Consider the following 21553-nt stretch of genomic DNA (forward strand, 5'->3'; position numbering starts at 1 on the left):
TTAGATCAATTATACATGCATGAAGGCAGGGCTGAATAATAAAAGCCATTGATTTTGGAAAGAATCTGTCATATTATGCAAGCAATTAAATTTTGATTACATTTTTTAAAATGCAGAATTTGGGCTCACACATTTAATTTTGCTATTGCTGAGCCAACCTGTCTGTATGGCATAGCTCGCTAAAAAAAGGCTTTTCCACAGCAATAACACTTCGTAACGTGAGCCACTAATCTTACAGAAATCAGATGAGGACACTGAAGTTGCAACATGGTCATTTTCTGCCATGACACATTGTGTTGTGATATGTCCTTGCAAGAGCACTCATTAACATCCCCCACAGGTCCAATTAGCTCAGAATGTTGTTAGTAACGTTATTGCGGTCATTTTTTGAATTGTGCACTGACATTATGTCATTTTAATTGAAAGCAGGTGCGCTGGTAAAATCAACGGTGCAATTTAATTTTTTGGGAGCTGGGGTGTTTAACCTTGGGAAAGAAATGTCATCAGATGTTTCTTTCTGTAAGGAAATTGAGTAGCAACTTCACATAGAGACCTGTATTCAATCAACATTTGTCTTTAACTTGACAAGTAAATGTACGCGTTAAATCTTGTTTTGGCAAACTAAGTTTGGCCAATTAGTTTTAATGATTGTTGAACTCCCCAAACAATGTTCGTGGGGGGAAAAAATGCTGATTTACCTTTCAATTGCATCTCAAAGCAAATATTGATTAAATCCAGGACAGAGTGATGTTTTGTTCACACTGTACTGATTGGTCAAGGCATCTTCATCACTTACATTATTGTGTAGGCACACAACAAATACAATAGTATTATATATATATAATTTTTACTTCTAAATTCCTATAGGTGGCAATGATGCACCAGTCTGGCGCAACTGCCAATAAAACATAACAAGACGAGGAAATGTATTAGTCGTTCTAGAAGTACATCCGGGTTAATGTAGTAAACATGGCCGAGTGTACGGAGGGTAAGTGCTTTTATAAATTAAATTATTCACAAGCTAGAAAAATTTTGTATGAATTTTTGCACGCTTGTGAAGTCATTGATTAAACATATACGGCGGACGAATTATGTTATGGTATAGGCTACTCTCTGAAATTGTATGGATTAACTAGCTAACGATATTTCTTCTTCATTTGGAATCATAGGTTATAGACTAACTTGCTTTCACTTTTACATTCGAAAGTGAAAGGAATTGAGATTTGAATACATACTAAACCTTATTTAAGTATGCAAACATTATCAATATCTATTCAATTGTTTGCTGCTATGGGCAGTTTATGTCATGTTAAATCGGTTTGTTTGTATTTATTGCTAGCGGAGTCGCTCACTAGAACTTGTAAATACACGGAATTGCAATTCTAGTCCTTGAGGGTCTGATTGGTTTCGTGTAACGCGAAATTTGTCAGTTAAAGCAGTGGATTCCACAGTGAACTCCCTTTACCTTACCTACCCATCCCATTGATAGCGCATGGATGATGCTAGCAGAAGATACATTATAATTGTGTTTCCCGGGTTAACTCTGCGTGCCTAAAATGCCCTAAATTTGTGATTACTACCCGCCAAAGCATGTTTGGTCAGATTTGAAAATGTTTAGTACTTTAGCGTAGACAATATCCTGTACCATCTCTGCAACTAAACTAATCTGCTTGGATAATATGTAGCTTGTTTCAAGGTCGATGTTTTGAAAGAAGTCAAAGTGTTGACAGCCTCAGCCATGATCGTGTTGAGGGATTGCAGTATTGTTGAGACATGACATTCATGCATCCCTAGTGTAATTGAATTCCAGTAAGTGCCTTGGACCTATTTTTTAATCTCTGGATATCATTTGGACTTAATAGTCAGACAATCCACTCAAAGAAAGATTTGAATATTTATTGACCCATAGTTGGCTTCATTTCAAACAAATCATACGTCTGAAGTGATTATGTACTTGTACTTAATAGACAGGGATACAGACAGCTTTGATGTCATGGACTTGGCAGAGTATGCTAAGAGACAACGATGGTGGAACAGAGTCTTTGGAAATAACTCCGGACCTATTGCTGAGAAGCGTTCAGTGGCCACACAGCTTGCAATTGGTGGAGTTACTGGCTGGTGAGAGAATTTTATCCTTCTTTACTGGCCTTCTGTATTCACTCACTGCATCATGCTTAAAAAAGTAATAAAATCACATAGCAGTTTTCCTCGTTCCAGATTACCTGCAGGTGCCTAACACTGAAGCAGAGTTACACTTCACATGAGAGCTGTAAATTAATCAATATTAATGTGCTGTCAACTTAATTTGAGTACTCCCCTCACACGACTGGTCCATATGTCCTTCATGATTAATGTACGGGTACCATAGAGTACCAACTTGCTTTTGATATTTAAAAATCTTGGCATGTAACACAATTCTGTAGACAATTAAGTAAAGATAAATAGCTGGTGTCTCTGTGTCTGTACTGATACAGGTGTGCTGGGTTCATGTTTAAGAAAGTTGGAAAGCTGGCTGCCTCTGCAGTGGGTGGCGGCTTCTTTCTCCTCCAGGTAAGTGGTTTTTGTTTTCACATGTAATGGTGGCCATTTTCTGGGGCACACTCTTCCCTGAATGCATTCAGTTCAAGTTTTTTTTTTTTTTTTTTTGGTCTTTGTATGTTGATATTATCGTAAGAATGGGGGAATTCGAGTTGCACTATTCAGTTTCTGAACAGCTATGTCTGGTTCTTTCAAAGGATTGAAATGTTTTCCTTTTTTTAGATGGCTAATCACACAGGGTACATCACAGTGGACTGGAAGAGAGTGGAGCAGGATGTGAACAAGGCCAAGAAGCAGCTGAAGCTGAATGCTGAGAGGCCCCCAGCGGAAGTGCGGACTAAAGTAGATGAGGTGAGGGCATGCCGCCACACAGCTGCTCAGCCTAAGAAAATATGGGGGTGGCAGTATAGGATAGGACACTGCCGTTGTACCCTTGAGCAAGGTACTTAACCTGCATTGCTTCAGTATATATCCATCTGTATAACTGGATGCAATGTAAATGCTATGTAAGTTGTGTAAGTCACTCTGAATAAGAGCGTCTGCTAAATGCCTGTAATGTAATGTAATGCAATATCAGAGAGTCAAGCCTGTCCAGCCCTGCTGCTTAAAGAGGTATTCTGAATGTGCCTTGTTGTCTCTCTGCAGGTGTCAATATTTGTGAAGAAGAACATCATTCTAACTGGAGGCTTTGCTGGAGGATTTCTGCTTGGACTGGCATCCTAGAATTTTAATTTATTTTTTCCAAAGCCGAACACATCTTCTATTTTGAGGTACTTTTGATGTTAAGGCTGAATAATTATGAAATGAAACTATATTTACACATTCTGAACAAAATTAAAGTTGCATCAATGCACTGAAACTGAGTTGCTGAGTTGATGTAGCCTGAAATGTTGTCCATGATGTATTTCTTCTCTTCAAAATGTAGTATGTATCCAAGGCCCTTTGTTTTCAAACCCAGCCCTTGCCCAGTAGGAAGTGTTTCTACTCCTTTACTAGCTGAATTACAGTTTGGTGCAGATTTCAATTTGCATTGATATTGATTTCATATTAAAGGCAAATGGAATTACTTCCAATGAGCAGATTTTATCTCAAACTCTCTTTGACTCAGCATGCCTTCCCCCTCACTTCCATTCCATTTCCAAAAGCACATATTGATCCTCTTAGCGAAATGTCCACGGTGGGATGGGTCTGTTGACCTTCAGATGTTTTATATTTATTTTTTAACTTTTTACCGGGATGCATCTCAATGATCCATATCATTATAAATAAACCAATATCAAAATGTTTATTTATGTATTAGTTTGTAGTAAAAGTCTTGCCTGTTACGGGTTTTAAAACTTCTTTGCTATTCTGATTCGGTCTGTTCCAAGTTTTGGAAATACACTTCTTCTGTCTGCTTTGGTTGATCATCTAAAAGTCCATGTAATCTAAATAGGAAACGCATTACTGTTGCAAGTCAGAGTTACAGGGCAGGTGCAAATGAGAATAGTGAAGTATATGGTGTAAGGGTGAAGAATACTGAAAACAAAAGGCCTTGGCTATAGTTAATCCTTTGTACACATTTTGAGAACTGCTTTATCTAAAATAGATAGTTGCACTGCTGTTGTTATACATCAAGTATGGTTTCACTCCATTCTGTTAAGGACTTAAATCATAAATGTAAGCAAATGTGAAGTTTATTGTCTGTATAAATAAAGCGACATTAAGTTAGGTTGCACTTTGCACTTGAAACATTACACAACTTCTAAAATAGCACTGCTAGCAAGAATTTTATGTAACCACAGGATGGGCCAGTAGCATGCTTAGCATGCTTGCACACAGTGCACAGAGCCACTTCAGTTTACAGCAGTGTACAGACCAGCATGCATGTCTTTACCTGGATACAAGTCGCATATCTTACCAGAGATCATTAACAGTGAATGTTGTGTGAAACTGCACCCCTGCTTTTATCTACCAAAAAGTGAGGTTTTGTCTTCTGTTTTCTCTGAATTCCTATTGTCTCTGTCTCTTTCCACACTGCAATTGTGGGATATTAGGCCTATTTCACTGATAGCTGAGTGCTGCTCATGGTCCTACACTAGTGGTATTTTAAACGTTGGGCCTATGTGAAATCATTCTGCATTTGAAAAGGGTAAATTTATTTTACTTAAGGGTAATGGTGTTTGCAAGGATTTTGTAATTCTAATGTGCTCAATATAATATTAAAGGCATGGTAGAATGCAGAATTTTAATAATACGGTACATTATAAAACCATCAGAACCACAATCAGACATGGTGGAAATAATTATCTCTTCAAAATTCAATAGGACACAAACATGTACTAACAGGACTACAGCTAGCTACAGAAGAGTTCACAATGAGTATAATTGTAATGATCTGAATATTACTTAATGTCTCAAATGAAAGATACCTTTCTGTACAGTGGTATACATATTCACCCTGTGCAGTTCTTTGTTTTTATTTTGGAATGTTTGGAACATAAAATGATGGTGTATATCGAAGTGATTTTGGTTTGGTTGCTGTTTGTAAGATAAGTGCATAACAGAACAGGCGGTGCCTAGGTGTCTGTGATGCTTTGATTTGTATTCTCCTGGAAGTACAAGTGGGTTTAGGGAAGTTTATTTGCAAATCTGATGTGACCGAGATAATGACTTTATGCTGTACGGTTTAATCTCATATTTTATCAAATTCTCAATCTGAAAATATGATGCTTCTTAAAATGTAGAAATATTTTCATATTATTGAGTTTTTAAAAAAATGAAAATTGGTTAATCTGTTCCTGTATCAGTGCCTGTATCTGCATTTAAAACACTACTTATCTGTTCCTTGTAGTGAATTTGCCTTGTCTACCACTTTTTTTTTTCCTCCCAAAGAAAAAGGAAAAACCAGAGTGCCTATGGTATGATTGGGGTCAAAGAAGCATTCCCTGTAAACATGACCCAGCTGGCCCAGAATTGTTCTTATGCAGGTTCTATCAGTGGGCCAAGGTTTGCCCATCAGCAATCCAAATGGCCAAGAGGAATACTCCATTGTTGACCACCAGCAGTGACCTAGCAAAAACATTCAAGTTGGCCTTGCTTGCTGTATATTGGGCAGTTCTAATGTTGCTGTGTCTGGCTAAAATTAGCTGCTGATATACACAGTTTACTCATAATATTAGTCAGAATCAACTATGGGCCAGTGCTTGCTACTAGTTGATATAGAATCAAATGCATTCTGGATGCAATAAAATTGTTTGGGGACCTCCAAAATGTAAGATTTGATGCTGGCAGGTATAATATGTCTGAGAAATGTAGTGTGGCATTCCTGGACTAACATTGGCTGCTGAGAAGTGATAGTTGGCTGATTGTATCACCACTGACTTGGGCCAATCAGGTCACGTTTACAGGGCTGATACAGCTGGTTACGCAGTAAAAGTTTCCTTTAAATCCATTCTACATATTAACCCCAACTCCATCCTTTGCCTATTGTCACATTACAACAACAACAAAAAAGTCAGTAATTATAAAACTTTTTTTATGGGAGAACCGTCTGATTTAAAAAGATGATTGTGAATGAATTATTTACGTATATGATTTTGAACATATCATATTACCTGCACCTTCTCCAGTTGATGACACTGGCTTACTGCCAGCCAGATATTTTAAAAAAAATTATAATACCGTACTTGAATGGGAAGCTGCATACCCTGTTAAAAAGCTGCATTTGACAGAAAGTACAAGCTTTTCATGTGTAATATTGCATGCAGTTTTAATGTACCTGGATGCATATCATGAAGCATCTGGTCTATCTTGCCAGGTGTCCTTTAAATAGAGAAAATGAGAATTGCAGGGAAGTAGTCTAACAGCTACAAACATAATGGATCACAGTAAATTGGAGAAAAGGGTATGTTTATGGATTTAAAAAATGCTACACAGCTATGGTATTGTGCCAAACTTGAGTTTGAGCTGTTACTTATTGAGGCTTAAAAATTATTTAATTCATTTCTGTTCAGAGAAATCCCTGTATACCTAAATGTTGTGGATGTTGTATTTAATTTGCAAGTGGTGGATTTGTTAAATTGAATGTGTTTTAATGTTTCACTTTGAGGAAATAAAGCAGATGAACACTAATGCTTGAGAAAATTTAATTCATAGACAGACCATTTTAGTGGTGTATGAAATTATTGAGATCAACGGAAATATAGCACTGGTGTTGTGGTTACTTTGATGTCACCTGTACAGATATCATAGACACATCATCCATTTTGCTTTATTTTATCAGTGGTCTGAGTAGCATATGATGTCACAAATAGAATAGAATAATTTTATTTTGCTCAGGGGACCTTCAGGGAAGTTCTTATGGCACATTCATTCTAACATAAAGCACAGTGCACCCAGGTAAGACAAAAAGTTAGAAAATTAGTTACACTGAAATTGTAAGGCCTGTCATTTAACAATACTGACACAACAGAAGCAGCCAGCAGTTCACTCTGATGGGAAAATCTGCAGTCAAGTATGCTCATATTTCACTGAAACTCTCAAGATGTTGGACATGGTCTTCCAGCACAAAAAAAAAAACAAATCTAACAGTTCACAATTTCACTGACTGATTGAAATGTTTGATTAAATTTGTTCAAGAATGAGTAATCCGTTGAATTTAACCAATTTACTGTTATGAAATCAAAAGAAAAAGGTAGAAAATGAAATGGCAGTGCACGTAAAGAATACCAAGGCCGCAATGGCTAGGAAATATTGATTCATCTATTTCATATTCACAGTGTTGTTATAGTAGATGCTTAATAAATAACCCACACAAAATCTTTCTGTGTGATGAAACAGTGGTCCATGTTGACAGACTGTAGACTGGAATGAGGACTGTACCACAAAACACTGGTTAGTCATCGCCACACATTTAAACAAGCAAAACACTGCACATTTAGACTGTACCATACATTTAAACAAGTATTTGACTGATATGGCCAAATATTTTGGCATATAAAATATTACATGTGAATCAACAAATTCCTAATAAAAAGCAGATGTAATCTTCAGCTGGTTTTAATAATAAAAAATAAGAAGATAAGACAGGAATGGGCAATCTTACCAGCCAGCATTCAGAACCTATTCCATGCGTTAATGTGTACCATGTTGGAACATATTTTAATAATTGAAAATATGTATAAAATAGTGTGCTTCAGATAATAATGGCTTAACATACGTGTCCGAAGCAGCATATTAATTTGTATGCGTCAAGAGATCTGAGATCTGAGATCTGAACAGGTTTGACCTGTATATTGAAATAAAGGAACATGAAATAAGGTAAAGATCCAGCATTACTGGTACAATATTTTCTAACATTCCTACGTAAGCAGAATTAGCAGAAATAAAGATTTGGTCACATTTTCAGACTTTGCATTGTGTAGTATTAGCCTGGACCCACGAAGGGTTTGTTTTACAACAGGTCCCATGGCAAAAGCACCAGAATTTGTTTTATTTTCAACATACTATTATGTAATGCCACAATACAGAGCTCTAAAGGTTTAAAACTCCCAAAGCAAGAGTTTATGGTAGTTTTCAGGACTGGTGGGAGTTCCCGATGAATTGTGACATGGAGTGGGGGGTGAACTATCAACTGGGGAGGAATAACCATCGACTGGGTCGAGCAGACGACAAAATGCATCCTGAATTTCTAACATTTTATTTAAAACATTGAATTTGCACCGAGAGACTTGCTGACATTAGAAATGAAATTGGGGACCCAGTGGTCTGTGTCATAATTCTGGTCTTTCTTAACTATTTGCCAATTAATTTAAATCAAAATGTTAATTTGAAATGCACACAGAATAGCCTGTAAAAATGCTGTTAAGTATAAAGTAAGCTTACTGATCACACCAAGCAAAACATGTTAAAACATGTTCATGGAAATGATGCATTTGCAGGTATTTTTCTCGGCTAATTTAATCTTGTACGCTGCTATTGTTTGGTAGGGCACAAAACACCTCTCTGTTTTCAGGGTCGGGATGATGAGGCTTCTGGTTAACCTGAGTAAGACAAAATAAACTCAGAGCCAGAGAAAAACCCTGTGCAACTCCCCCTTTTTTCTTTTGTTTGAGGTTAAAACTTGAGGCGATAGACAAACAATTTCAGTGGTGTATGGATTTTAGCATTCATTCATGATGTTTCCACAGGACATTTTCACAGTGTTTCATTGTATTGTAAAAACTGACATGGGCCAAAGGCTTTGTGCTCCTGGTAAATTTAGGATGGTTGGATCTATGTCAGCGTTCACTGGAAAGGTGTCGTGTTCAATGCATGGCTGCCTGATGTTGACTTTGTCACAAAGGTGTTTTGTTCTCAGAATTTATGTTTGATTACCTGCCAGAGGATAGATGGGATCTTTGGTAATGAATGGCTGTTTTCCTGGGGAAAAAAAATATTGGAAATTTGTCTGACTTCATAGGAAGTCAGTAGAACAACAGCCAAGGGGAAAGGGATTGAAAAGCTCCACACTTGATTTTTTGCCAAAATTAACTTAGTGAAAAAGATGCACCCGCATTTTGGGTTTTAGTAAGGCAATTCCCAGTGCACTGAGAAAAACAGCAGAGACTCCAATTGTTGATAAGAAGGCAGGAACAGAAGGAAGCCACTCTTCAAAAAGGCCCACTGTGATTGGCTGTGATGGCACTTCCTGTTTCAAGAATAAAGAAAGAGAAATGAGCTGGTATAGAAACCCCAAATTTCTTGAGGCAGACAAGTTAAAATGTACAGGTCTGCCATGTAGCAGACACTTTTAGCCCAAGAAACTTACAAAAGTGCATTTTGCACAGTTAATACAAAGTAGTCTTCTTGACTGAACTCTTAGTGGAAGAGGGCATCCGCCACTTTTCCTGTACCTGAGACTCTGCATCCTCCATCCAGATGTCTGAGAATGGGATTTTGCCCATGGCGTGCAGTACCTGAAAGGCACAGGGAGAATGCCAAAAGGTTCTGCCTTGGGATTTACATTCCACATTGTCCACTGCAGCTGTTTGCTTAAACCAAAGTAAGACCAGAGGTCCTAAACTGCCTGAGAGCAATGGGAAACCTCACTGTGGCTACTCATAGTATGCTTTGTGGTAGGAAAGGAAAACAACTCTTGGACAAAATGGATTGTATTCATTAGAGCATGGTACCTTTGTTGAAAAGGTGAAAATGTGCATACACATGAACAAAGCAGGGTTTTCACCAGTGCTATTCAGCTGGCTATTCATGCAGCTTATGTATTGTAATGCTTTTGTAATGTCTGTGAGTTTGGGAAAACAGCTTTTTGGAAATGATAGGAGAAGAGGATGCTTTGGTACTTTAAAGTTTTAGAAATAATGTGGAAACTATCAAAGGTGCAGCCCTTTTGTTTTGTGGCTATGTGCAAAATTCTAGGGGCTGTGACTCATTTAAAATGTGTATTATTCCAATTATGAATGCTATTCCATGAGAAATATCCAGACTTTTATCATGACCCACATTTATTGAGTCCTGAGAATAAGTTGGCAGTTGGTGGCTTCAATAATCTTACATTAATAATTACTTCTGAAAGGGACACATTTCACATCTTACAAGGTTTGTTTAACCAATAAAGAAGCTTAGAATGGATTTAATGAATTTAGAGTCCAGAGGGACATAGCTTTGTAGGAACAACAATACAATTTAAATAATTTGTACGATCCTTTACCAGCTTTAGCCAGTTCTCATTTACATACTATAAACTCTGGACAAACCAGGTTTTTCCTTATGACCGCTAAATATGTTCTGTTAATGGAAGCATTTTTTAATAACTCCATAATTAGCAATACCCTCTGAAGAATTTTTTTCAGGTTTTGCCTGAAAGGGGTCCTATTTTAAATACACAGCCTTTGAATGAGTGGCACAGAAATAACTAGGTCATTTCTGCTTTCGTTTTCCAATATTTCCCTTGTCTTGACTGAGAGCGCAGTCATTTTATTTCTGTTGCCCAGGCGATCATTGTGCGTTATCGCTGATAGAATTGTAAACACGAATAAATAAACGAACACCTGGCACTCGTTACCTCTCTGGCTGCCCGCTCACCCGCCTGCACTGCCCCGTCCATGTACCCGCTCCATTTGGTGGCCGTCTCGGTGCCAGCGAAGAAGAGTCTGCCAACCGGTTCTCTCAGGACTCTATTCAAAAGATGGAACAAAACGGATCGATTATCAGGACAATGGTTCTGAAAAAACAGTCAAGCAAAGCATTATGGCCGCCTGCCTCTCTCTGTTCAACACAATGTTCATAAGCATCATTGATATTGCATCTGAAGTGCATCACTGTGCACCACATTGTCCTCTATTGACATACTGTACTGACCTGAAAACACAGATTTCTACCTCTCACTGAAGGTAAGGATGCCATTAACCTTAAATATGAAAAATAATTTTGAAAGTACTTACATTGAAAACTTGACAGGGACATTGACACACTTTAAGATAAATCCAGGCTATGTTCAAACAAATCTAATCTGGGAATAGTGTGTTTTTCAGTTTTGAACACCAAAATCCTCTTTCTTATGCTCAGCCCCTGGTATTACAGACTGCAGTTTATTTCACAAATGCTTCATTACAGGGTCTGCTGGGTAACATACCATGTGATAATGGGATCCAGAGCCTGTTGCCGAATCCTACCCATGCCAGGAGAATCTGGCCAGTAGCCAGCTTTAACCAGCTTTAACACATGCACCCCACCTGGATCAGTCAGCCAGAATATCAGTGAGCAGAGGCAGTGGCATTGTACCTGCCGAACTGACAGAAGGTCCCTGGGGGAAAGTAGGCAGAGTAGCAGCCCCCTGAGTACTGTTCTCCGCACCAGTCCTTCTCCTCGTAGTGCACAGGCTGTGAGGCATTAAATAAACAAACAAAAAAAAAAAAACATGTTTTAAACAAAATCAGCCAGCAGGTGTGCTGAACTACTGGAGCCAGGTGTGATAGAGCTGCTATTTGGGAGAAGTCTCCTTTCAGTATCAACATTAAATACCTTTTTGAGATTTGACTGCCAGCCGGCTAATGATCACTGAACTAGTGCCCCTATATGTGACATTAGTTGTCATTTGAATTTTACTTTAGTAATAAATGTAAGTTCCAAATAATTTTAAATGCTGTTTGTTACACTCACCTGAAGAGCCTCAGGGGTTCCCAACACCTTGGCATATATCTGGCAGATTTGTTCTTTCCTATGAAAAAAAATCTAATTTTCACCACCATTATCAGTATTAAACTACAAAAGGAAATAAAATCAAATAACAGCAAAAGTACAAAATGGCCATGACTTACCTCTCATCTTTGGTCAAATTAATGAGTTTTCTAGTTTTTCTTGCCAAAATGAACCTGTAGCAGAAATTTTGTTCAGTCTCATGGTAATAATGGTTAGTTTGCATGTGAGGGAAAGACATGCTTTTACTGCCCTCATGTGGATGTTTCTGTTCATCGTTCTGTCTCTGCCACCTCCCTTAAACCTCTCTTTGTTATAAACCAGCAAAGACTTTTACCCTAGTAGAGATTCAGTGAATATATTTTTTAAAATCCAGTACATTTTTCTTTATTTGAAGAAGACTTTTTATGCGACTTTTTATTTTTCACTATCCTTTCCATCCCTATTTCTGTATGTCTATTGGCTGCTTTCTGGTAATAACTGACTCACAATAAGATCTCAAAAATGATGTTTTAATGAGGGGCTGTGACTGGATCGGATGACTTACTCTAAAATATTATCATCATGTTATTTAAATCAAATGATAATGGTATTGCTATCAAGTGATTTTTTTTCACAAAAACCAAGTCTCCAGACACAGAAAAGCACAGTATAGTATCAATATTATTGAATATTATGCAGTATTGTTTTCAAGTTTCCTTGACATAGAATAATATTCAATTGATAGTACCTGTAATGCGGATATTCTTTAAGGCAGTGGTTCTCAAACTTGGTCTTGGGGGCCCCTGTGTATGCTGGTTTTTGTTACAAGCAAATTGCAATCCCAGAATCTTAACAAACTAGTTTTTTCTTGATTGTGTGATTTTCATTTTTAGAGGGCTTATTTACACTATTCAGCCACATCATGCCAGAAATAGCTATGCAGCCATGAAGAATAAAATTTTCCTCTCTTTTTTTTGTGGAGGAGGGGTGTGGGATTTTTTATCCTCAGTATTCTGCCTAATTCAACATCCCCTCATGTCAATGTTGCAATGAGATGTAGTTTATAATATTTTGGCTGGCTGCATCTTTGTATTACTGGGCTGCATTTTATGGCCAAATTAAACATAGAATATTTAACTGGCCCATGGGATTGTATCATAATATTTGCCCCAGGAAGCACCTTTTTTAACAGGAACATAAAAACAATGTAATTGTGATGTTAATGATGAATGATGAAACTGCCATGATAAGAGTCCCACAAATATTTCTAAACTGCTAGCCTTCTCCATAATTTAATTGGTAGACAACTTGGCTTTTTGTGCTCCGAGTCAATGTTGTGGAGCAGAATGGCATAATATCGGTGTACAGACCAATAGATCTCTTTCCCAAGAACATGGAAAACATTGATCATCGATCAGGAGTTATCCAGTGGAATCTTTTTTTCATCATCATGTAACACCAGCAGGGGGGCTGACAAAATTTTTCAAAAAGTTAGCCTCCCACTTTAGCGCAAACTCATGCCAGCAATGAAACATAATTATAATAATAAAATAACATTTTGCGAGTTGTATAGCAGGATAAAATGGTTACAATGACTGTGTTAAGATATACAGTATAGTAACATAAAAGATGGATAAATATTTATTTAAAATATATATTGAAATTGTTTGAGGAAACTTGCCAATTTGGTTAAAATTGTAACAATTTAATAGTTACCCCATAATGCACGGGCAAGACCCATCCGGCTTAGTGTCATCCAGGGTCATTGAAATGGGAGAGTTTTCATCCTCGATCATCATGGTACCACAATAGCCTGCAGAACATTAAGCTGTTTGCAAAGCTAGATGCATATTGTTTGTTACAACAAGAGATGTTAATGCTGTTATTTTAGGCCTGTATGATACAGCATTGTATTGTATACAGTATATTTCAGTTGTTTCCAAACCAGTTCCTGGAGATCTACCTTCCTGTAGGTTTTTATTTGATCATTTCGACTCTAATTTGACACACCTGATTCTACTAATTAGCTGTTCAACGAGATCACTAGCTGTTGAATGAGATGTGTTTTGTTAGGGCTGGAGTGAAAACCCACAGGATGGTATATCTCCAGGAACAAGGGCTGGGAACCCCTGATTTACTCCAAACATGTAATGAAAACAGGTTTGAGAGAGACCATTGCGCAGGCTCACGTAACAGTATAACGACAGAAAAACTCACTGCAACAGAACACGCTGTACCTGTTCTGTAGTATGTCCCCAGGCCTCACCTAACAACAATATAGTAAATTCCCCCTTTGGTGTACAGCAGGTGCTCATGTTTGTAAAACTACATTAACAACAGAATAGCATGTCATAGCGGTGCCTGTACATAATGGCAGGTACTGTAGGTTTCAGCAGTGTTACCCTTCTCTCTCCAGAATGGCCTTTTATAGTACATCATGCATTTGATAATGGAGCCCATGGGCACTCGCTGGATAAGCTGGTTCCTGATGGGAGGCAGCTCGGGTTCGTAGTGGATGTTCATGGTAAGGCCTGGTGGAATAGCACTGATAGCGTATGCTGCCTGGAAGGGTGAAATTGGTTAAGCTGAGGCATCTAGCAGGTTGGTTTGTAATTTAATACTAAGCTACACATCCAGTCAGTCAAGCATCTGATTTTATTAATAGAATATACAAAACCACAGAACATGATGTACAGATCACAATAAGCAGCTTTTTGAGTCTCATAAAACCAATTTGATGAGAGAGTCAAAAACGGTGAGTTGGTTGTATACTTAACCTAAGTTATAGGGGTTCCAGTACTGGAATATGCCATATCCCTAATTTTAGAGCTAGGCAGCACTGGTATCGATGTGCCATAGATGTCTTTGATGGACAGTTTGACGCACTATTAAGAGTCTGAGCCTGAATATTTGGCCTGAACACTGAAAGTACCTCCAGCACATAGTTACTTGCATTCATTCAGCCTGTTGATTTATCCAATTATGCACCGTAGTTAGCGGTTTAGTTTAGTTTAGTTTATTTGACAAAATTAAAACATGTGTATCAAAAGACTTGCATGTGAAGAAATTGTCAAGGATAACACGAAAAAGTCCTGGGCTTATTTCCATCATGGTCCTTCATGTTCCATCAGAACAGATGAAGTAAATAAAAAAGCTGAATAAAATGTGTCACTCTTGCATAGCCCACCACTTCCTTATCCCTTAACTCTGCATAAAATAGAATTTAGTTTACACATAGTAAATTAATAGAAATTACTTAAAGTGATTCCAAACAAAAATTTGAAATTTCAAACATTGGATTGGGTATATAGTCCCTTTGTAATGATGGACTTTAATTTGAGTAAATTGAACTAACATTACTGATATAATTATACAGCGAACAGATAAACTCAGTTAATGAGTTTAGGAAGGATGCGAGCCTCTTGAGTAATTAAAATGTTATGGGTGACAATTTGGTTCTCCTTTATTTCCTGTTTATTAGTTTCATCCTGACAGCATAAAGTGAGAGTGCTGTAAGACAGTGGATATAGATAATATATATCGGCGCCTGTGGTGCCACATGAAATCATATCATACCTGATATTTCTGTCCAGTTAGCGTCTCCACGGAAACCCCTCCATCATCCTGAGAGAGCCTGACCACTGGCTGATTGAGTTTGACTCCGCCCTTCAGCTGCTCAGCTATTTTATCACTGATCTGTCCAGACCCACCCACAAATTTCCTCTCCTGTAACGGTTCAAATGAACACGGTTATCATTGTGGCAGAAGTGGCGAAAGCAGCAGCTTTATCTTGTGAAGGGGACAGCAACTGCCAAAGATCTATTGCGTATAAAGCTTTGCAGCTTTCTCACCTGTCCCCCGTTTGACGTAGAGAAAATCCTTTTTGTCCCTCCGCACTGCTTCACGTACCACAGAAACCAGAGAGCTGACACTTCGTGGGGTTCTGATGTCACATTCACATTGACAAACAGTCCGGCAAAGTCCTTTGCAGCCCTTTGACATGTAAATATGAGAAATAAACGGTGTTGCATAATTCCTTCTAATCAGTTTTTCTTCAACAGCTGATTTTAGGTGAAGTGTGTGTATTATTTACATGTAGTGCCCAATGTCATTCATTTTAACATTTAACTCACAGGACAGTTAACCTTTTAAGGTGTAAGATCACAAAATTTGAGATCACATATTTAATGTGTGATTAGAATGTTTTTAACTGAACATTCTAATGCTGATGTAACAATCACTACTGGTAAGTGAAAGCAATGGAGTTCTAGAACACTGATTTAGAATTTTGAAAAAAACATTCCAAAAACTTACTCTTCAAAGGGTTTTAACTGTAATTTAGTTTTTTACATCTGGAAAAAAATCTACTAAAATAATTCATAAATCAGCCACTGGGTAGAGGGGCAGTGAAACACATGTGAATGTGTGACCTCTGACCTTGTCCAGCAGACCCTGTCAATCAATTGCTTCATTGTCATGCGGTCCCATTCATCTGCATGTGGGCTTGTCCATGGAGCATCGGCAGGGATCTGCAAGGGAATGAGAGCCAGTCCTCTAAAATCTCATCAAATTCTACTGGGATGAAGGGAAAGCTAATGCTGTACCTGAAGAACCACAATTATTACCAGGATTACTGTTAGCTAAAATAGAAAATCATTTATCTGTCATGTTTTAATATTCTGCTTTAGATAGCATCTTGAATATAAATTATCACTGCATTCCATACATTTGTCTTTATGTATTTTGGATGATGTTTATACTCTAGTTTTGCATTTTTAAAAATGTGTCCATAATAACCCTTTTCTACCTTTTTCCCCATGCTGTCCATGGTCCTCCACAGGTTGTTGTAATCCAGATACACGAGGGGATTCCAGGCAGCAGGGAAAGGCCCTTGGAAGGTGTAAGTTTTACCCTGTCAAAACATAGAAACCTGTCAGGCCTCTAGGGGGCGATGTTTGCAGCTCACATAGACACTTTACCTCTGGAAGCTTGCTGTTTTGCAAACATAACAAGGATGGGTATTTTTTTCTCTGCATATATTAACATTTCCTGTTTATCTCACAAATTCCAGCAGACATTTGAAAACATATGCTATGTTTTGACACTTAAAAGTGAAAATTTCACCATAACAGTTTTTTCCAAAATGAAACACTGAAACATCAGTGTTATCAAAAGCCTGTCTGGAAACTTTTCTGACATTTACATCCAGAAGCTTCCAAGCAGTGCAGTGTCTCTCTGATAACAGAGCGGTTTGCCTAAATGAAGATGCCATGTGTGCTTGCAGGCCTTCCTGTCTGCTGCGTATCCATAGCAACAGGGCATAGAAGCAAGATAAAAACTTTGATAAGGAACGAAGCTTGCAATTACCTCTGACAACATTGAATCTGCCAGAGTAAACAACAGTGCCCAGCCCTATTGTGGGCACAGACATTGACACAGCAGGTAAATTGACAAAGGGGCGAGCGAGCGTGTGAGTGAGCGGGGGCAGGGTGTGGAGGTCTGTGTTTACTGAGTGTGCTGCCGTTCTGGCTTACAATGTGAGATGACGTGAGGGATGTATGAGCTTGTAATTATGTATCGTGTGCACTGAGCATGTGTGAAGCTGCAAGGGGTTGCTAGTTAGCTGCTATTGTCACCTTTGTGTAATGGATAAGATGTTCCTTTTCGTTCACCAAGTACGTCTTTACTCCCAACTCCTTGGCAAGTCTAAGGATTCCATTTTGGGTTGGACCAATGTAGGCACCTCCAAGGTCCACATACTTGAACTTTGGCCCCTTAGAATAGGAGAGGACAGAGTTACATGCAAATACAATATACAAAATAAGGATAGAAACATACCAGAATTAAATAGTATATAAAATAAACAATGTACAACACAGATCTACAGTGATTAATGAAGGATAATTACAACATTATCCAAAATAGTGCTACATTACAATAATTTGTATTAATTCATTCAAGAAGTGGTGGTTCCAATAAATTATTTATTTGTCCCTTTTTTGTATTTTAGCATTCTGAGCCAAATGACCAATGGGAGTGGTCACTACGGCTTTGCAAAATATTAAAAAAAAACATTCACAGATTGTCTTACAGCATGCAGAGACTTTATTGATACACTCCTACAATTGTGTTCCATATAAAAACACATTTTTAAAGTGCGTTTCTGTCGAATGTGCTTGAATAAACAACACATATATATGAATATGTGAATGAGGAACATGGTCCTGCCACTCACTGTGACAGTGAAGGTCCTGCCCCCAACTCGATCTCGTGCTTCCAGGACCACCACATTCAGTCCAGACTCCTTCAGAAGCTTGGCAGCACTCAGACCTTCAAATCAACAAGTTTCTATGGCAACAATCTCCGTACATTTGCATTTTTACTTTTTTATTTTCAGATACACATTCTCAGTAATAATTGATCTGGAATTCCATGTTAATTTGACATTCAGTGAACCAGATCTGTGTGGTTTTTATCAAGATTTGTTTCTGGATTACAGATCACAGAAAACCTCTCAGCTCCATCTGTCTCTCTCCTTAAACATTCCACGTCTCTGCCTTCTAGTGGCCTACCTGAGCTGCCTACTGTTCAGTGAGTGTATTTCTCTCAAGATAATCATCTAATAAAGCAATAAAATGCCCCTTCTCTCAGGAAATTATTTTTTCACGCGAAAACCAGGAGAACAGCCTGTGACTCAGCTAAAGCACTGAATGGGACGAGATTACAAACGAGGCAGTGCTGTTTCTATGGAAACTTTGAGGGGAGCATTCTGCTGATAATCATGTACCAACCCATTTGCTCCCCTTATTAGGTTCCCATGTTGAGATTTAGGGATTTAGATGTTTTTATTTCTATAATTCATCATTTATTCATCTGATAGATTCTTGTTGCTATATGTTCAGGGTTGAGTCAACCCTGATAGAGTATATTTTTCCTACTGGACACAAAGAAATATATTTTAAATAACACTGGATACTTTGACATGAGCTAGCTCTCTGTAGTGTTGATATTGGTTTTCCTTTATTTCCTATATTTTGAAGACAAAGATTTTATAATGAAAACAATGAAAGGATATTAAAGAGATCTAGAAGCAAATGTTTTTTTCTCTCTCTACGTTCTTTCTCTGCTTATCTTACAACCAGAAATAAAAGGTTGCAGTCAAAATGTTTCTGGACATCAGATAGCATCTAATTCATTCCCCATTATCAATTTCCCCTGTTATCAGCCTGCAGTGTACCTGGGTGACCTTTATAAAGAGTAAGAACAGGAAGCCATTTGTAAGTCAGTTATAGCTTCCTTGGGCTGCCTGTTAAGGTTATTTAAGAACAACATAGCCAAAGGGAACAAATAAAAAGCACAAAGTGACACGACAAACGTCAGCAGCAGTGCTTGAATGGTTAGCAGAGCGCTAGGGAACTGGGTGGGGGTATCTGCAAGGAGTAGGGATATCAAAGGTATCCCTACTGCACTACTGACAGTTTTTCTGCCACTTCTGTTCTGAAGTGATACCTGAAAATCATCATTGCATTTCCTGTCTTTAATGCCATCAAAGTGTCTTCTGCTTAACAGGGTGTCATATTTCTCATTTGAACCACTTTAAAGATGAACATGATAGCAACAATATTTTTTCATGGAGAATCTTAACTTTTTATCACTGTTGCTGATATTAGCTATTATCCCAGTCATGAATCTGCTGGATGGGTTATACAGTGCAAAATAAAGCTTACATCAGTCCTGAAAGATGAAGCCTTGGCATAGAGGAGGGACAAAGCTAAAACATCAACAGACAGGCATTTATATTGCATTATGCATGCTAATCAACCATTTTAACCCAAATTAGAGCCAGAGGAGAAGAGCATTCTCACCGGACAGGCCTCCGCCGAGCACGATCACATCGGCCTTCAGGGCTTCGGACTTCGGCTTCTGCGTCGGGTCCATGTTTGCTCTCCGGGAGCGGTGCTTTCGCTGAGGCGAGAAGCCACAGGTTTGTCTGAGGATGCGCTGCTCCAGCTGCTGCTGCTGCTGCTCTGCTCTGGCCCTGGAGAGGAGGGGCTAGAGGCTCTCATCACCTAACATGTCCTACTGGCAGAAAAAAAGGTGGGTTTTCTTTTTGGTTTTTTTTGTGTGACACAATTCAAGTGTCATGGATTACCTAAATAAATAAATGTTAAAAAAATTTGCATGTTTTTTAATTTTTAATTTTTATTTTCCTTTTTTTGTGATCCAAATTTAGTATAATAAGTTCTTTATGATAAAACCCAAGTCTCATGTCCTTTACAGGGGACAAATATTAATTGTCTGTACATGTGGGGGATGGTCAGTTCATTTAAGCCTGGCATTATTAAATTAAATCATTGTTTAAGTCATTATAATAATGATTTTGCAAAAGCTGATTATTGTATGGACTTGTAATAGAGGCCTCACTGACATCTATTTTTCTTGTGCCACACTTGCATGCTGATCACCCATTTGAATCACCCCTGCATGCTAATTGATAGACACCAGAATTAAACAGATGCTAAGATCATGGGAATGAAGCAGCCAATGGGTTGTGGCCGTGCCCCAGTGAAAAGAGAGGACCTTCTGCCTGCAGACGGGCACTTTAATCCCATTTGTGTGTGATTGGGTTAGCCTAGCCTCACCACCCCACAGGCTGAACCCTGTCATGTAGCTGTGCCACAGCATCAGCTCTCCAAATCCAATCAGCCCTATCAAAGTGAACTAGAACACAGGGGAGAGACTTGACTTTTCCCGGGGGTGGGGAGGAGTTTGATTGGGCACAGTGGAGAATATCTTTCCCATAACAGCCACGAAAGTGGAAACCACGTTCTGTGAGATTAGTTGTTTATGGGACAGAGCAATGCCCCCTACATGTAATAAAACATTTATGTTCCAGATGAAACTTAGTATGCCTTTTGTGAAGGTTGTGTGCAAGCCACAGATTGAGAGGGTTCCATCTTTGTATCCCTGAGGCAGAGAAAGTTGAGTGACTATACATCTGCGTTAATATCTGCCTCTTGAGCTGTTGGGCACATTTCTCCCCAAGGCACCACATGTAAGTACTAACACCAGCCAGGAATGCAGCCCAGGAACTGTCCAGTGCTGAACTAGAAAGACAAATGCAAGACATAAAAACTTTATAAAACAATAAATAAATAAAAAATGAGAGCAGGATGGAATGTAATTTTAAAATTGACCCTCAATAGCCTTCATCATGATTTGAAGCCTTACAAATAAAAAGAAAAATATTTTTTCCTATGTATATTTTACATAATGAATATCTTCCAAATAGATATGTACTTGTAAGATATGCACTTGTATGAACCGGTTTTGACTCCCTTCAACATGAATAACCTACAATAGTGCCCTCTGTTGTCACTATGAGGGATGTACAGTCTAGGTTTCAGAGAAGGTATGTGTTCAGAGGAGCGGGTATTCATTTTAACATAATTTAATTGCACTATTGTAGATATGTAATTTCTGTAATGTCTACACTGATGTGTTCTGTGGCTATAACCATATGCAAATAGAAACCTAGGCTGTACACAGCTAATGAACATCCCAGGTCGAATGCTCTGTATTGGTATTATATACACGTGTTTAAAGTATTTCTAAGTAAGTATTTTGGGTTTGACATCAAGTAGTATGTGACAATTGTCCCTCTCTTACCTCCATTTGTGTATTAAACGTAACAAGTTATTCAAGTTATTTCACAGTTATCACATTATTGTGCAGTTTGGCAATGTATCTGTGTGGGTGAAGGGGTTGCAAAGACAAAATAATTCATAAACATGTCCCATATAAATATTTTCAGTCCTGAAACCATTGCGTAAAAACCATTATGTTCACTGGTTCG

At 38.2% G+C, this 21553-nt stretch overlaps 2 protein-coding genes across 3 annotated transcripts; one reads left to right on the top strand and one right to left on the bottom strand.

The window, feature by feature from the left end:
* Positions 1-868: 868 nt before the first annotated feature.
* On the top strand, positions 869-6651 carry LOC135250091 (FUN14 domain-containing protein 1-like). Its single transcript, XM_064326021.1, has 5 exons — positions 869-988; positions 1968-2118; positions 2475-2550; positions 2761-2889; positions 3184-6651. The coding sequence occupies exons 1-5, from the start codon at positions 970-972 to the stop codon at positions 3259-3261; spliced, it is 453 nt and encodes a 150-aa protein (XP_064182091.1). The 5' UTR covers positions 869-969; the 3' UTR covers positions 3262-6651.
* A 1141-nt stretch (positions 6652-7792) lies between these two features.
* On the bottom strand, positions 7793-20002 carry LOC135250092 (amine oxidase [flavin-containing]-like). Of its 2 annotated transcripts, XR_010328859.1 has the most exons (16): positions 19563-20002; positions 17933-18027; positions 17334-17471; positions 16505-16609; positions 16135-16226; positions 15549-15690; positions 15274-15423; positions 14100-14259; positions 13414-13510; positions 11838-11891; positions 11680-11737; positions 11302-11399; positions 10583-10694; positions 9414-9476; positions 8896-9208; positions 7793-8561 (listed from the first exon to the last, which is right to left on the bottom strand). XR_010328859.1 is itself a non-coding variant. In XM_064326022.1 (15 exons), exons 1-15 carry the CDS (start codon positions 19633-19635, stop codon positions 9053-9055), a joined length of 1593 nt encoding a protein of 530 aa, XP_064182092.1. In that variant the 5' UTR covers positions 19636-20002; the 3' UTR covers positions 7793-9052. The 2 variants fall into 2 exon arrangements, 1 of the variants encoding a protein (XP_064182092.1); XM_064326022.1 differs by having other exon boundaries at positions 7793-9208.
* Positions 20003-21553: the final 1551 nt, after the last annotated feature.

This window comes from Anguilla rostrata, chromosome 3 (assembly GCF_018555375.3).
Source record: "Anguilla rostrata isolate EN2019 chromosome 3, ASM1855537v3, whole genome shotgun sequence".
Lineage (NCBI taxonomy): Eukaryota > Metazoa > Chordata > Actinopteri > Anguilliformes > Anguillidae > Anguilla > Anguilla rostrata.

Excerpts from the sequence above, each read along its gene's own strand:
- LOC135250091 (XM_064326021.1), top strand. Across the intron at positions 2,551-2,760 it reads GCGGCTTCTTTCTCCTCCAG|ATGGCTAATCACACAGGGTA; the intron begins GTAAGTGGTTTT and ends TCCTTTTTTTAG. Across the intron at positions 2,890-3,183 it reads TGCGGACTAAAGTAGATGAG|GTGTCAATATTTGTGAAGAA; the intron begins GTGAGGGCATGC and ends GTCTCTCTGCAG.
- LOC135250092 (XM_064326022.1), bottom strand. The coding sequence starts at position 19,635 with ATGGACCCGACGCAGAAGCCGAAGTCCGAAGCCCTGAAGGCCGATGTG. Across the intron at positions 13,511-14,099 it reads GCCATTCTGGAGAGAGAAGG|GCTATTGTGGTACCATGATG; the intron begins GTAACACTGCTG and ends AATGTTCTGCAG. Across the intron at positions 11,892-13,413 it reads TCTTGCCCGTGCATTATGGG|GTTCATTTTGGCAAGAAAAA; the intron begins GTAACTATTAAA and ends TTTCTGCTACAG.